Consider the following 14,723-nt stretch of genomic DNA (forward strand, 5'->3'; position numbering starts at 1 on the left):
CCGTCTGTTTCTATGACCTTTTCTTCAGTTCTCTACTTTGCTTGAACAGAACTCAAGGAAGCAATTTCCTTACTAGATAATTGGTTGTTTATAATAGGACTCAATTCAGGCACAAAGGTGGAAGAAGTGCAGAGCAAAGCATGTAGGTGGATGTGGGGGCCTCTCTGCAATCTCCAGGGATGCCACCCTTCTACCTCCACATGTCCACCAACTTCCTAAATCCCATTGTTTTTTTTTTCATTTTATTGTGTTGATTTTATTATGTAGGCATGATTGATTAAACCATTGGTAATCTAATCCAACTTCCTATAGTCCTACTCTTCTCCCTACCATTTAGAGAAGAAAAGACTAGTGCACTGCCCTCTAATTACATAATTGGTGCCCCTAGAAACCAGTTACTGTCCTATGGTTATCTAGGAGATCCCCCCAAATCTCTTTCTTTCACCTTCAATATATCTGGAGCTAATTTTGAAGGAAAGACAAAGCCCAAATATTATAAGAAAAGATGTTTCACTCACTTGAGTGACTGCAAGCATTTTAGGAGTTGTGAATAAGATTTATACGTGTGTGTGTGTGTGTGACTTTTTATATTACAATGTCACACCCTCCCTAGGTGAGAGGTACTCTTCCTTGCTCCACTGTTACATTTGACCGTATCACTTTCTTTGTCCAGTGAATTGGGAAGCTTAGGTGCCATATTGGTGCCAAAGCTTGGGCATTTTTTTCCTTAATTTTTTTTATTAATTTTATTTTTGAGAGTGATGCAGAGAGAGAGAGAAACACCAGAGCACTGCTCAGCTCAGGCTTATGGTGGTGCGGGGGATTGAACCTGGGACTTAGGAGCCTCAGGCATGAGAGTCTGTTTGCATAACCATTATGCTGTCTCCCCCGCCCCATTTTTTTTCCTTTTTAATGGTATATACCATCTTCATTCCTTCTGCCACAAAATTAGAATTGTCCTGACTTGAGACTATTTCATTAGCCTGTAACTTGGAAAGAAAATGGTAGGAGCAGAATCACAGTTAGGCTGTGGTGGACATGCTATGTAAGTGAGTCAGAAAAATCTTGTTTTTATAAGCCACAAAGATTCAAAGGTTAGTGGTTACCAAGATGTAATAACCTTGGCTGACAGATACCATTAAGTTCATCAATAGCTTGTTATTTAAGTATTTTCCTGTTCCATCATTACTCTTTTTTTTTTGAAGATTTACTTTATTGTGTGCATGTGCGTGTGCGTGTGCGTGTGCGTGTGAGAGAGAGGAACTAGAGCTTCACTCTGTCCCACCACATGAGTCTTGTGTTTTATTAAGCCACCACCCCCAGTAGTCATCATCATTCTCTGATCTTCTCTAGACATTGGCCCTTTACAGTTTTAAGTTTTTACTTATTTTTGTTGTCATTTGGTAGTAACGTAAGGATAATCAAAGTAGTATGAATAAACATTATAGAATTACATTGGCAGAAAATGACACATTTGCATACCCAAACTATATTGTCTTCTAAAGTAATTTCTCAGTTTTTTGCTTTCTCATTCTTAATTGGAAACACCTTGGAATAAAGTAATGTTATCTCCTTTAAGCACGATCTGGCCCAGTTATTTCTTAACTTTGTTTCAGAATGATTCTCTTCTTTATCATGTAATAGTAGGTCCACACACTCTCAAAATCAATGATTCAGTCCATTTCCCACATCTCTACTCATTCATAAAACCACACCTGAATATAATTTCCATTTCGCAAGTATCTGAAGATGAGGTTGATGGGCTGCACCACCTGCAGTTTTGACTCGGATGCAGTATATCCAGGTGGAAGCTCATGAAGACTACATTAACAACAGTTAGCATTTTTCATTGGGGCACTGGAGAATAAACTGTGAGTTTCACACATGTGCAATACCACCACTGAGTAAGTTCATAACTTTTTCATTCATTTATTTGAGGAGATTGGGGAAAATAAAGAGTAGAACTATAAAAGTACCATTCTGCCATCCATGGAAGGAGAAAAAAACAGACATCACTCTGGCATATGTGCTGCCGGGGATTGAACTCAGGACCTCATGCTTGAGAGTCCAAAGCTTTATCACTGCGCCACCTCCTGGACCACGACTCTCAATTTCTATCTGTCCTAAAAAAAAAAAAAAAGTCACTGTGAATAGTGGATTCATTGTGCAGGTACTGAGTCCCAGCAATAACCCTGTTGCAAAAATCAAAACAACTCTTCCTAACATTATAATCTTTTAAAATCACTACTAGATAACTAATAAAAAGATAGAAATAGGAAGAGAAAGAAAAGAAAAAAAAAGAAACTCTTCGTAATATAAAGAACATGTGAATAAGGTGTTGAGACCGGGATGTGTCTAGTGACTAGTATATGGTATTGGTTGGTTAAGTTGGTCTGTGAGGATTGTGGAGATTGTTGGTGGGGGGTGGGGCCTGGGCGGTGATGCACCAGGTTAAGCACACATAATAGGAAGTGCAAGGACCAGAGCAAGGATCCTTACTCCAGTCCTTGCGCTTTGCGCCAGGAGTGCTTAACCTGCAAACATTTTTTTTCCCCTTTCAATTACAGTGAGCTACAAGTTATCATTCCCTCCTCCTCCCCCACACACTTCAGTAGTCATTTATCACCCTTTCACCTCCCTTAATCCTCACTGTTTTATTGGTTGCTCACATCTCATTTTTATCTCCACAATTAAGTCCTGTATCTGCTCCTTGTGCTCTGTTTGCACAGTCACACCATCATCTCTTCTCATCTTGGATGGAAGCAATAGCCTCTGGATCATCTTTTATGAGCGTGCTTTTTGAATGTGTTAGTCTTAGCTACGAAACCAAAACTTTCAATTCCTATTACTTCTAGAATAAAATTTTAATTTTAAATTTAAATTTAAGATAAAGTTTAAATTGTGAAAGGGGGCAGAGGGAAAGAGACAAATAATCACTCTGTCTGGTAATATGTAGTGCCATGGATCAGAACTAAGGATGAAACCAAGTGTTTTATGTATAGGAGGCTTGCTATTCACTGAACACCTCTTTGGTCTTTAAATTGAATTTTTTTTCCAGTCATTCAAAGCTTTCATATAATGGAAGATAATAAAGGTAATGGGAGGAAGGTGAAGAGAAGAAGTGGGAAAGAAAACACTATTCTCTGTATTCATTTTTACAACTGTATAACAAACTACCACAGTAACTACTGGTACCACAAAAAATATGTGTTCTCCCATAGTTCCAGAAGCTATAAAGTCAAAGGTAAATTGTCAGTGTAACCAGATTCTTCTAAAGTCCCTCAGGATGACTCATTCCTTGTTATTATCCCCCGCCCCATTTCATACAGCTTCTAAAAATTCTTTTTAATTTTTTTTTCTGCCACCAGGGATATTGCTGGGGACCAGAGACTGCATGAGTCCTCTAAACCTGGTGTTCCTTTTTCTCTTTCTTATTTTCTTTTTCTCTTAAAGATAGATGGTGAGAAGGAGCTGTTGTTTTTATACCATCACTAAAAGGGAAGTGAATCTGGAAAATAGCAAAGGAAGTCTGGCATTGTTTTGCTTATTTGAGAGAGAAGAGGAAAAAGGAAAGACACTTGGAAGTAGTGACAGGCATAGGTGTGACTTAGAAATGAAGGTAGGACCACAGAAGTGCATAAAAATGGGACAGATATAGATATATAGATATAAATAGATACAGAAATATAGTTAACCCTTATCTGTGATCTGGGGAGAACTATTACAGCTTCCATTCTTCTTCTAGCGTTTGCCCTTCTTCCGTAGCCAGTCAACAGCGTCAGGTTGAGCCTGATGTCTGCTTGTTGCTGGCTTTGAAAGTGACTGGGATCCATGTGGATTCAGTCGGCTAGGAAGGATCGTCAGTTTCCCCAATAAATGGGTACTCACGGGATGCACCACGAGAAGGTCGATCCAATGCATCCCACAGTTTCCATTGAGGGAGAGGGGCACAGAGAACTCTGGTAGTGGGAACAGTGTGGAATTATGTCCCATTTTTTCGCTTTTTCTTCCCCCCACCCCTTTTTAGACAGGACAGAGAGAAATTGAGAGGGGAGGTGGAAACAGAGAAAGCTAGATACTTACAGCCTTGTTTAACTGCTTGTGAAGTGACCCCCATACAGGTGGAGAGCCAGGCTCGAACTGGTATCCTTGTGCAGGTACTTGCGCTTGGTATTATGTGCACTTAACCAGATATGCTACTGCCGCCTGGCCACCATGAATTTATGTATTTTTCAAAATACCTTTTACTTATTATTTATTGGATAGACAGAGAGAAATTGAGAGGTAAGGGGGAGAGAGAAAGAGAGAGGGAGAGAGAGCTGCAGCATTGCTTCATACTTGTGGAGTTTTTCTCCTGCAGGTGGGGACCTGGGACTTGAACCTGAGTCCTTGCACACTAATGTGCCTCTACCAGATCCCCAGTATTATAGGGTCTATAAGACCCTATTTTCATATAAGGTAACATCCACAGATACTGGGTATTAAGATTTGAACATATCTTTGGAAGACACATTCCAATCTTCTATATTCACATAGGCAGTAACTACAGAGCAGTGACTTAAAACAGGGATGGAATCTTGCTTATCAAGAGTCCTGATGAATTGAAGAATTTCACATAGGGTGTGAATAAATTGAGTAAGACTAGATGACTAGAATGTTTATTTGTACAATGGAATAGAATTGAAATTCAAAGCATAAAATTGTAATTAAGGGACCAGAGAGGTGGTACAGCAGATAAAACTTTGAAGTACCAAACATGAGGTACAGAGTTCAACCTCTGGTATTCTTTTTTTTTTTTTTTTTTCCTCCTCCGGGGTTATTGCTGGGCTCGGTGCCTGCACCATGAATCCACCGCTCCTGGAGGCCTTTTTTTTTTTTTTTTTTTCACCTTTTGTTGCCCTTGTAGCTTCGTTGTGGTTATTATTATTGCTCTTGTTGACACAATTCGTTGTTGGATAGGACAGAGAGAAATGGAGAGAGGAGGGGAAGACAGAGAAGGGGAGAGAAAGATAGACACCTGCAGACCTGCTTCACCGCCTGTGAAGCGACTCCCCTGCAGGTGGGGAGCCGGGGGCTCGAACCGGGATCCTTATTCCGGTCCCTGCGCTTTGCGCCACAAGCGCTTAACCCACTGCGCCACCGCCCGACCCCCTCAACCTCTGGTATTCTATGTACTAAAGTGATGCTCAGGTTCTCTTTCATTAACCAATAAGCAAATCTTCAGAAAAATTGCAATTAAGAAAAATGAGTGTATAATTGGGATGTAGGAGAGACATATGACATAAAGTTCCAAAATTCAGGTAAGAGGATGTTTTCAGTAGCCCAAAGACAAGGAGAGAGGCACAGAACTAGATTGTTAGGCCTAGGGAGCTGTTAATTTTTGTCTCCTTTGCTCAGTAGCAGATTCCAAGGGCCTAGAACAGTGTTATATAATAGATGCTCAGTATACATTATTGAATAGCTGAATGGGAAATAGGCTTTGGGTAGTAAGAACGGGGAGAAAGAAAAGAGGTCACAGGCTTTTCAGAGCTGGACTGAATTATCTGATCCTGTAACAAAATCAAGGTGAAAACATTGTACTAGTAGGCCATGCTAAATTAAGTTCATAACTTGGGACCTGTTGAAGATAGAACGGAACCTCTGTCTTGTAACACCTACCTGCCAGACAATCTAGCATTACACCTGCCTCCTGCTACTTTTCCCCACCTAGAGAGTGTGTTTAGAGTACAGGGTCCATGGCCTTATTCCTGTTTGTGTGTGTCATATACAGTCTCCTGTACATACACAGCTTTCAATGAACTCATGAATGCTTGGATCTCCACTTTAAACAAAATCGAAAGATTTCTGTAAACCCAAACACTGCCATTTAGATTTCTTAGCCTTAAAATGCCTAGCACGGGAGTCGGGCGGTAGCGCAGTGGGTTAAGCGCACACGGCGCAAAGCACAAGGACCGGCATAAGGATCCCAGTTCAAGCCCCCGGCACCCCACCTGCAAGGGAGTCGCTTCACAGGCGGTGAAGCAGATCTGTAGGTGTCTATCTTTCTCTCCCCCTCTCTGTTTTCCCCGCCTCTCTCCATTTCTCTCTGTTCTAACAATGACTACATCAATAACAATAACAATTACAACAACAACAACAAAAACAAGGGCAACAAAAGGGAAAATCAATAAATACAAAAAAAAATAAAAAATAAAATGCCTAGCACACCACAAGCACTTGTTGAACTACAGAGAATAATTCAGATTCACCCAGTTCCGCCCTGGCAGCGAGGTCTTTTGGCAGGAAGACAGAATCCGTTGAGATTACATTCTTATGTAAGAGTTAATGACCTTCCTAGCCCACTTGACATTGCTCAAGCGATAAGAGGAGTGGAAGGGACTGGAAAGGTAGCGAGGACACTAGTTACACACACGCACACGCACATTTTTTGGTGGTAAATGCACAGATTGATTTCTAGTCTCAGTCCACGACGATCGTAAAAATGCCGCTGCAGGCTCGGTGTAGGGAGCCGCTCTGGCATTTCGATCGAGGCGTATTTAGTCCGGGGAGTTAAGGCCTGCCCAGCCCAGCCAGCGCGCCCCAGGGCTGGGATCTGCGGGTGACAGCGGCCCCGGAGGGGACTCGCCTTCAAGGCGGTCCCCGTGGGGTTCCCGCAGGCACTGGGTGCAGCCCGGGCCCCTGAGCCCCGGCCCCGGGACACCAGACGTCCAAGCCCGGATTCCGGCGCCCCCTCCGCCCCGCCCGCGGAGCCCGGTGGGCGCCGCGCGCAGCAGGGTCCCGCGTTCCCGCAGACGCGGCGGGGTGCTGGGCGAGCCGGGCGCGGGCACAGCGAGGCGCGGAAGATGGCGGCGCGGCTCGGCCCCGGGCGGCCGCGAGGGGCCGCGATGCTGCGCGGTCGGCTGGGCCAGCGCGGCTAGAGCGGCGCGAGGGCCCGGGCTGCGCGGCCTCCTCCCCGCCCGCTGACGCGCCCCGCCCCGCGCGCCCGCCCCTCCCCGGGCCGCGGCCGTGCCCCGCGTCGCGCTCCCCGGGGATGGCCCGCGCGCCTAGGTGCTGCCTCTCGGAGCTCACGGCGGAGCGGCGGCGGCCGCGCTCGGGGGGCGCGCGGCTGCAGCGGCGGTGGCGGCGCCGCGCGTGAGAGGCCGCCTGGGGCCGAGCGGGCGCCGCCAACATGTCGGATACCAAGGTAAAAGTTGCAGTCCGGGTCCGGCCCATGAACCGACGAGGTAAGCAGCTTTCCGCTGGTTTTTATTTGTGGTCGTGCTGAGGGCGGGGGCAACTTTGGAAACTGCGGGGCCGCGGGGGCTGGGGCGGTCAGAGCCAAGCCGGGCCCGAGAGCCAGGCGGAGGCGGCGCCCGCACTTGGCCGCGGAGACTCGCTCGGTGCGCCGGCTCCGGGCTCCCGGCTCCCGGCTCCCGGCTCCCGGCTCCCGGCTCCCGGCTCCCGGCTCCCGGCTCCCGGCTGGGCAGCTCTCTCCGGAGAGCCGGGTGCGGTGCACCCAGGCGGGCGGGAGGCATGGATGTTCGACTTTGCAACCTCCGTTTCCCTCTTCGGCTTTCAGAACTGGAATTGAACACCAAGTGCGTGGTGGAGATGGAAGGGAATCAAACGGTTCTGCACCCTCCTCCTTCTAATACCAAACAGGGAGAAAGGTAAAGCGGGTGCAGAGAGGGCGGGTAGAAGGATCCTACCAGGCAATCTCCTACAAGTTGGAGCCAGGAAAATGGGAGTGCTCTTTCCTATTGTTAGGAGGAAGGCTTCAACTTTGTCGCATGCTCCTGTCTGAAGCTGTTGCAAGTCCAAGTTCCTTTCCTCTCCCTTTAGCCCCCCCCCCCACCACCACACGGGCCCCCTCCCTTCTGGAGCGGCATCAGGCTGGGCACCTTGGCCAGAGCCTACTTATTCTTCCACGGATATCTAGGCACCCAAAGTGTGAAGGGTGCCAGTAGGATCTAGTTCAGTGGCGACATTTTACAGATCAGAAAACTGAGACCTGAAGCAGACAAGTGACTATTCCAAGGGTTTGTTCGTGGAACTCCATGCTTCTTAGAAATCCAGTGCACCATTGGGTTTCTTTGACGGAATTGTTTATAGAGGGTTGGTATTAAAATGGGGTAAGGGGCTCCTAAAACAGCCTTGATCGATGCAGGCTCAGATCTGTACTATGAAAAAAAAAAGTCTTTCTGTTTTTGTTGTTGACGATGCCTCGTAGACACAATGCCTGAATGCAACGTGGAATTTTATTTTCAAGGAAACAAACGTAATGCCCAGAGCTGTGTAGACTTTAGAGGGGGCTGCATTTACTAGATGGCAACATATTTGCATTTGAAAAGTGGCGATTGTTGGGTCCTTATTAATTCTACTTTATTCTACAGCAGTATGAGAAAATGCCCTAAAATAATTTGAATATTTGAATTTTTTTCTGGTAAACCCTTGGGAAGAAAACGGTTGGAATTCACAATGCAGTAACATATATAAATAGAAAAAGAAAAACTGGAGTTTTAATATAATTCTTCTAGGAAGTGAGCATAAATTGATTTTGTGAAAGTCACCTGTTGATTGATGCACTGATATTTAGCCATTTATTTATTTATTTTTTGCTATTCAGAGATTGTTATTTTATTGCTGAAGGAAACTGCTGCCTCCATTCATGTAGTGCTTGAGCACGTTTTTCCTAAATTTTGGGAACAGAATTAACAGAAAGCTAGATTGGAAACTACTTTTTGTGTTAAGGCTAACAATTTTTATCTGGCTTGCAAACATTCTGCAACCTATACCATCTTGTTATGGTAACAGTAACTAGCAAAGTTGCATTTAAAATGTTGAGTTCAATACTTTTCAGTAATGGATGTATCCTTGCATAATATTTTTAGATACTGTTAAAGTATTTTAGATACATTTGTGACAGTGCAATTGTATATTTTGTGGTGATAGTAAATAAACTCGTTGACTTTATTTAAATTAAAATATTTACAGATCAAACAAGACACTCATCACAATATGTGGTTATTTTTTTATGTTCTCTCTTTTTGTCTTCTCTTGCTCTGTCTCTCACACATACAGACTCATACAGAATTATTTCTACTGGGTCAAAGTCTTCAAAGTGTGGGAAACAGGTAGAATACTCAAACTCCTATAATGTAGCTTCTGCTTCTGTTTTCCTTGCTGGTTTGGCACCTGCTCCTTGTCACTCTTAACTATAAGGACTGCTACTGTTTTCCACTATTTAATGAAAGGAAACTTGGCCATTTGTGGAAAACAGATTTGATTTTGTTGAATTTGGATAGTTATTATAACTGTAGACAGTTTGTTACATTATAAATAATCAGGTGATCATTTTTAGGGCTGCTATGGCAGTTACTAGTTGGTGTCTTTAGAGATTTGTAGAGTGACTTGGGGCTTACCTTTCTGCTTGCTTATTCTCTGAAACTGTAAGAATAGCACTGAAACATATGTACTCTGGTTTTACCTTGCTGACATTAGGATTTTTTGGATGATGGATGGGCCCTTTCTATGGGATTCTGCCTAATTCTTCAGTTGTTGATAAACCTAGTGTTAATATAGCAGTGCTGCTTGATGTGCCACCCTGTCTTTGGAAGGATAGAGAGACTGCATACATTTTGAGTTTTGCTATGGAGCTCAGTTGTCACCAGATTTCTTCACTAGATTTTCCCTTAAAGTGACAAAGTGCTTAAAAATAGAAAGAATTCCTCTCCATGGTCCTAGGCTGACTGTAGCAGTGTTTCTTGTTCTGTTTGAGGTGCATTTCTTTTTTCTTTTTTTCTCTCTTTCTTTTTTTTTTTTTTTTTTGTTGCCTCCAGGGTTATTGCTGGAGCCCGGTTCCTGCACCAGTAATCCACTGCTGTATTTTTTCCTTTTTGTTGCCCTGGTTGGCTGTATTTTTTCCTTTTTGTTGCCCTGGTTGTTTTATTGTTGTTGTGGTTATTATTATTGTTTTTATTGATGTTGTCATTGTTGGATAGGACAGAGAGAAATGGAGAGAGGAGGGAAAGACAGAGGGGGGAGAGAAAGATAGACACCTGCAGACCTGCTTCACTGCTTGTGAAGTGACCCCCCTACAGGTTGGGAGCCAGGGGCATGAACCTGGATCTTTATGCCTGGTCCTTGCGCTTTGTGCCACCTGCACTTAGCCCAATGCGCTACTGTCTGACCCCTTTGAGGTGCCTTTCTATCATTTGTTTAGGGATAGTGCTTAGGGAAAAGTGAGAATATTATTTCTCTTACCTAGAAGCTGAGGGTTAGAAGAGTAAGATGTTATTAAGTTAGCACTGGCAAACCTGTGTCAAGTTGAGAACTACTATTTTGATTTGAAAATGCCAATAAATTACATATGCTTTAATCACAAATACAAATTTAAAGTTACTTGGTGAAAGTTTTAATACTACCAGTAAAAACAAGTAAGAGTACATAGATTTACAGGAAAAGCAGAAGGCAGACTTAAATTTCACTATTTTCTTGCTTTTTGGAATGAAAGACAATACTGGATGTTGATGACTAAAAGATCAAAGGAATTTTGAGGTTATGTATATATATTAGTTTTGATTTTCAAGTTCTAAGATATATATAATTATATTAAATAAAATATATAAAATTAAATATATATAAATATATACATATATGTTTTATTTTCAAGTTATAAGATTATAAGATATATTGTAAATTCCAGATTAATAGTTGACATGTGTACTGGTTACTGTTATGAAATATTAAAACACATACAAATTTATTTCTTAAATCGCCATTGCTCTGCTGTGTAGGAGATACTTATAAAGCTCTAATCATGTCCATACCATGCTTGGTACAGGGGATTGAAAATAGCTACAGATCCAGTATCTATTCTAGGGAGGTGTGGGAAGACAGAGGAAAAAGTAGTTAAAAATAAAGAATGGTAGATTATACTTTTGCTATTATATACATTACTTGGAAATTACCTGTTTCCTCTTCTGCTTCTTCCTTGATTCTGTGAGTTCCCTGAAGGTAGGTATCTTGTCCAACTGACCCTATGTAACCCATACCCCTGAATAACACAGGCCCTATAGCAAATGTCTAGACTGGGTCAGGTATTAAGGTGCACTGAGGAAGGACTATGGATGTGATCCAGGGTCTTAGCATTTTGTAAAGACAGGTGGCATTTATGCTGGTCATGAAGGTGCTAAGAATGTAGGTTATTATTATCCCTTCCCCCCCAATTGGGAGAATGTCCTTTGTCAAAGAAAATCAAAGCATGCCTGCCATAAATTACTTCGGGATGATGATATGTGTGTACATGCAGGGTGTGAAATAGGATGTGACAACAAGGTAATTCAGGAGGGGACATAGAATGAGAACCCCTAATTTGCCAAAATGAGTAATAGTTAAAAATCCAGTTGCAAATAGATAAGTGATTTAAAAAAAATCTTTCTTTTACCTGTGTTTTTACCTTTAGCTCTCCCCATTTCATTATAAGAAAGGTGGTGGGGAGGATGGGATGACAGTCATTCCTCCTTTAGGCATATTTTCAGATACACACCCAGCCACCTTCATAGGATATATTGTATATATATTTCAACAAATACCTTATTTTTAAATTTTTTGATTAATAGTAGGTTACAAGATTGTAAGATCACAGGCTATAGTTCTTTATTTTTGAAACCTATTTAAAAATTTTTGGTATTATCTTATTCCTTTTTTAAATATTTATTTATTTATTATTGGATAGAGACAGAGAGAAATTGAGAGGGGAGGGAGAGATAGAGAGGGAAAGAGACAGAGAGACAGCAGCCTAGCTTCTCCACTTGTGAAACTTTCCCCTTGCAGGTGGGGATCAGGGGCTGGAACCTGGGTCCTTGTGCACTGTAAAGTGTGCACTTAGCCAGGTGCACCACTGCCTGGCCCCATTATCTTTACTTCTTTATTGGATAGAGACAGCCAGAAATCAAGAGGGAAGGGGGTAGTAGAGAGGACAGAGAACCATCTGTAGCACTGCTTCACTGCTCATGAAGCTTCCCCCTGCAGGTGGGGGGGTCTGAGGGTTTGAACCCAGGTCCTTATGCACTGTAACATGTGTACTCAACCAGGTACACTACCTCCTGTACCACACCCACCACCAAAGTTCTGTATCCCCTCCCTCCCACCTCCAAAAGATAACCACCATAGTTCTCACAAGTCTTAGAAGCAGCTTTCTTGCTTCTGTTTTTTTTTTTAAGTTAATTTTTAACGAATATCTTTTTTTATCTTTAAATACCTGTTTATGAAGATTCATTTGTTCTTTTTTTTTTTCTTACATCCAATTTAGAAGGTTATGATGGCTTTTTAAAAAATGTAGTTGAGTGGTTTATGAATATGATTTTTATGACCTCTAAGAAGTGAGTATATTGGTATATTACGCCAAATAAAAGACTCTGGGTTGGGGGGGAGAGGCGGGCAGGACTCAAGAAGGGATTTAATTGTTATGTGGAAAACTGAGAAATATTACACATGTACAACAAACTACTGTATATTACTGTTGACTATAAACCATTATTAATTCCCCCTAGTAAAAGGGGAAAAAAAAGAAGTGAGTATATTCCCCTGCTATCTGAAAGTAGAATGTTTCTATTTGGTATGAGATGATAGGCTAATTTTTTTTAAATTTATTTTGTCTCTGGAAATGCAATTACCATTAATTCATATGAAAAACTTTTTGAGTGTGTCAAGACTCAAAAAGTACTACAAAAAATAACCTACTAACTCATGCCAAATAGGAATCTTCTACTCTTAGATATCAGGAGAAATCTGGCATGCACTTACTTCCTCCTTTTTGTTCTTGATTGCATTATGCAGGTGAATTGTAGAGTAAGTATCTAAGACACACACACACACACACACACACACAGAGCCTTGTTAAGTGAAAAAGAAAAACTAGACTAAATTTGCGTTCTTAGTAAGAGAATGTCAAAGTTTTAACTTCTACTTCCCCATCCCACAGTGTAGGGTGAGCAGTTCACTTTGTAAAGAGCATAAATAAGAGAAATTGAGAAATTGAGAGGAGGGAGATAGAGAGGGAGAGAGAAATATAGACATCTGCGGACCTGCTTCACTACTTGTGAATCCTTCCCCCATTTCCACAGGTGGAGGGTGAGGCCTCAAACCTGGGTCATTTGCATGGTTCTTCTTCTTCTAGCGTTTGCCCTTCTTCTGTAGCCAGTCAACAGCGTCAGGTTGAGCCTGATGTAAAGTTTCGAGACCTCCTTTGAATCTGGAGAGGTGGCAGTCGTTGACTCTGTGGGTCATAGTCTGTCTGGAGCCGCAGGGGCAGTTCGGGTCGTCTCTGGCTCCCCAGCGATGGAACATAGCGGCGCACCGGCCATGGCCTGTTCGATAGCGATTGAGGAGGGCCCAATCATAACGTGTTAGGTCAAAGCCGGGTTGACGCTTGCAGGAGTCTGTGATGAGGTGTTTGTTCTTTACCTCAGCTGACTGCCAACTCTGTTTCCAAGAGACTGGAACAGAGAAGTTCAGTGTAGGCGTAGGGGACCATATTGGGTGACGAGACGTCAAGCGTTGGACAGGGTGGGCGAAGATATCCGCGTATATTGGCAGGTCCGGTGGAGCGTAGACGTGGGAAATGAACTTAGATGATGCCGCATCCCGACGAATATCTGGCGGGGTGATGTTGCTAAGAACTGGCAGCCATGGAACCGGGGTGGAACCGGGGTGGAACGGATGGTTCCAGAAATGATCCTCATGGAGGAATATAATTTGGAATCGACCAAGTGGACATGGGGGCTACGGAACCATACTGGGGCACAGTATTCTGCAGCGGAATAGCATAATGCCAGAGAGGATGATCGTAGTGTGGAAGCGCTCGCGCCCCATGAGGAGCTGGCCAGTCTTGCAATGATGTTATTCCTCGCGCCCACCTTTGCTGCAGTTTTTTTTTTTTAAGAATTTTTTTTCTTTTTTATATATATATATTTTAATTTTATTTTATTTATTCCCTTTTGTTGCCCTTGTTGTTTTATTGTTGTAGTTATTATTGTTGTCGTCATTGTTGGATAGTACAGAGAGAAATGGAGAGAGATGGGGAAGACAGAGGGGAGGAGAGAAAGATAGACACCTGCAGACCTGCTTCACCGCTTGTGAAGTGACTCCCCTGCAGGTGGGGAGCCGGGGTTCGAACTGGGATCCTTATGCCAGTCCTTGTGCTTTGCGCCGCCTGCGCTTAACCCGCTGCGCTACAGCCTGACTCCCTTTGCTGCAGTTTTTATGAGATGTTTGTGAAATGACAGAGTGCAATTGAGAGTAACCAAGATAGACTGGCTGGGCTTCATGCCGGATTCTCGTATCGCCAAGCTGCACATTAAGCTCACGCGAGGCTGAGGCATGGTGTAGATGGAAAACAGATGATACCGTTTTTTGCAGTGCTAGGGATTAGTCGCCATTTTTTACAGTAATCAGATATCAGAGACATGTCTTTCGTGAGTGTTTCCTCGAGGATGTCGAACTTGGATGCTTGAGTTGCACAGCAGATGTCATCGGCGTAGATGAACTTCATTGAAGAAGTTTCTAGGAGGTCATTGGTGTAAATATTAAATAGCGTAGGAGCCAGAACATGGTAATGTATGCTGTTTGTATGGCAATGTATGCTCTTAAGTAGGTGTGTCATAGGCCAATAACCTGAAGAGTATTATAAAGAAATATTTTCATTTGCTGTCAACATTTTCCTTATCTTTGTTTTAAAATTA

At 42.9% G+C, this 14,723-nt stretch overlaps 1 protein-coding gene across 8 annotated transcripts in view; it reads left to right on the plus strand.

The window, feature by feature from the left end:
• Positions 1-6,454: 6,454 nt before the first annotated feature.
• Positions 6,455-14,723, plus strand: part of KIF13A (kinesin family member 13A) — a 255,765-nt gene continuing 247,496 nt past the window's right edge. For 2 of the 8 annotated variants that reach the window (XM_060189313.1, XM_060189316.1), the window contains exons 1-2: positions 6,455-7,223; positions 7,559-7,649. In XM_060189313.1, the coding sequence (XP_060045296.1) occupies positions 7,169-7,223; positions 7,559-7,649 (146 nt within the window). In that variant the 5' untranslated portion in view covers positions 6,455-7,168. The remainder of the gene's footprint in view (positions 7,224-7,558; positions 7,650-14,723) is intronic. The other 6 variants (XM_060189315.1, XM_060189317.1, XM_060189314.1 and 3 more) reach the window with 6 other exon arrangements.

The sequence above is a fragment of the Erinaceus europaeus genome, chromosome 4 (genome assembly GCF_950295315.1).
Source record: "Erinaceus europaeus chromosome 4, mEriEur2.1, whole genome shotgun sequence".
In the NCBI taxonomy this organism is placed as follows: domain Eukaryota; kingdom Metazoa; phylum Chordata; class Mammalia; order Eulipotyphla; family Erinaceidae; genus Erinaceus; species Erinaceus europaeus.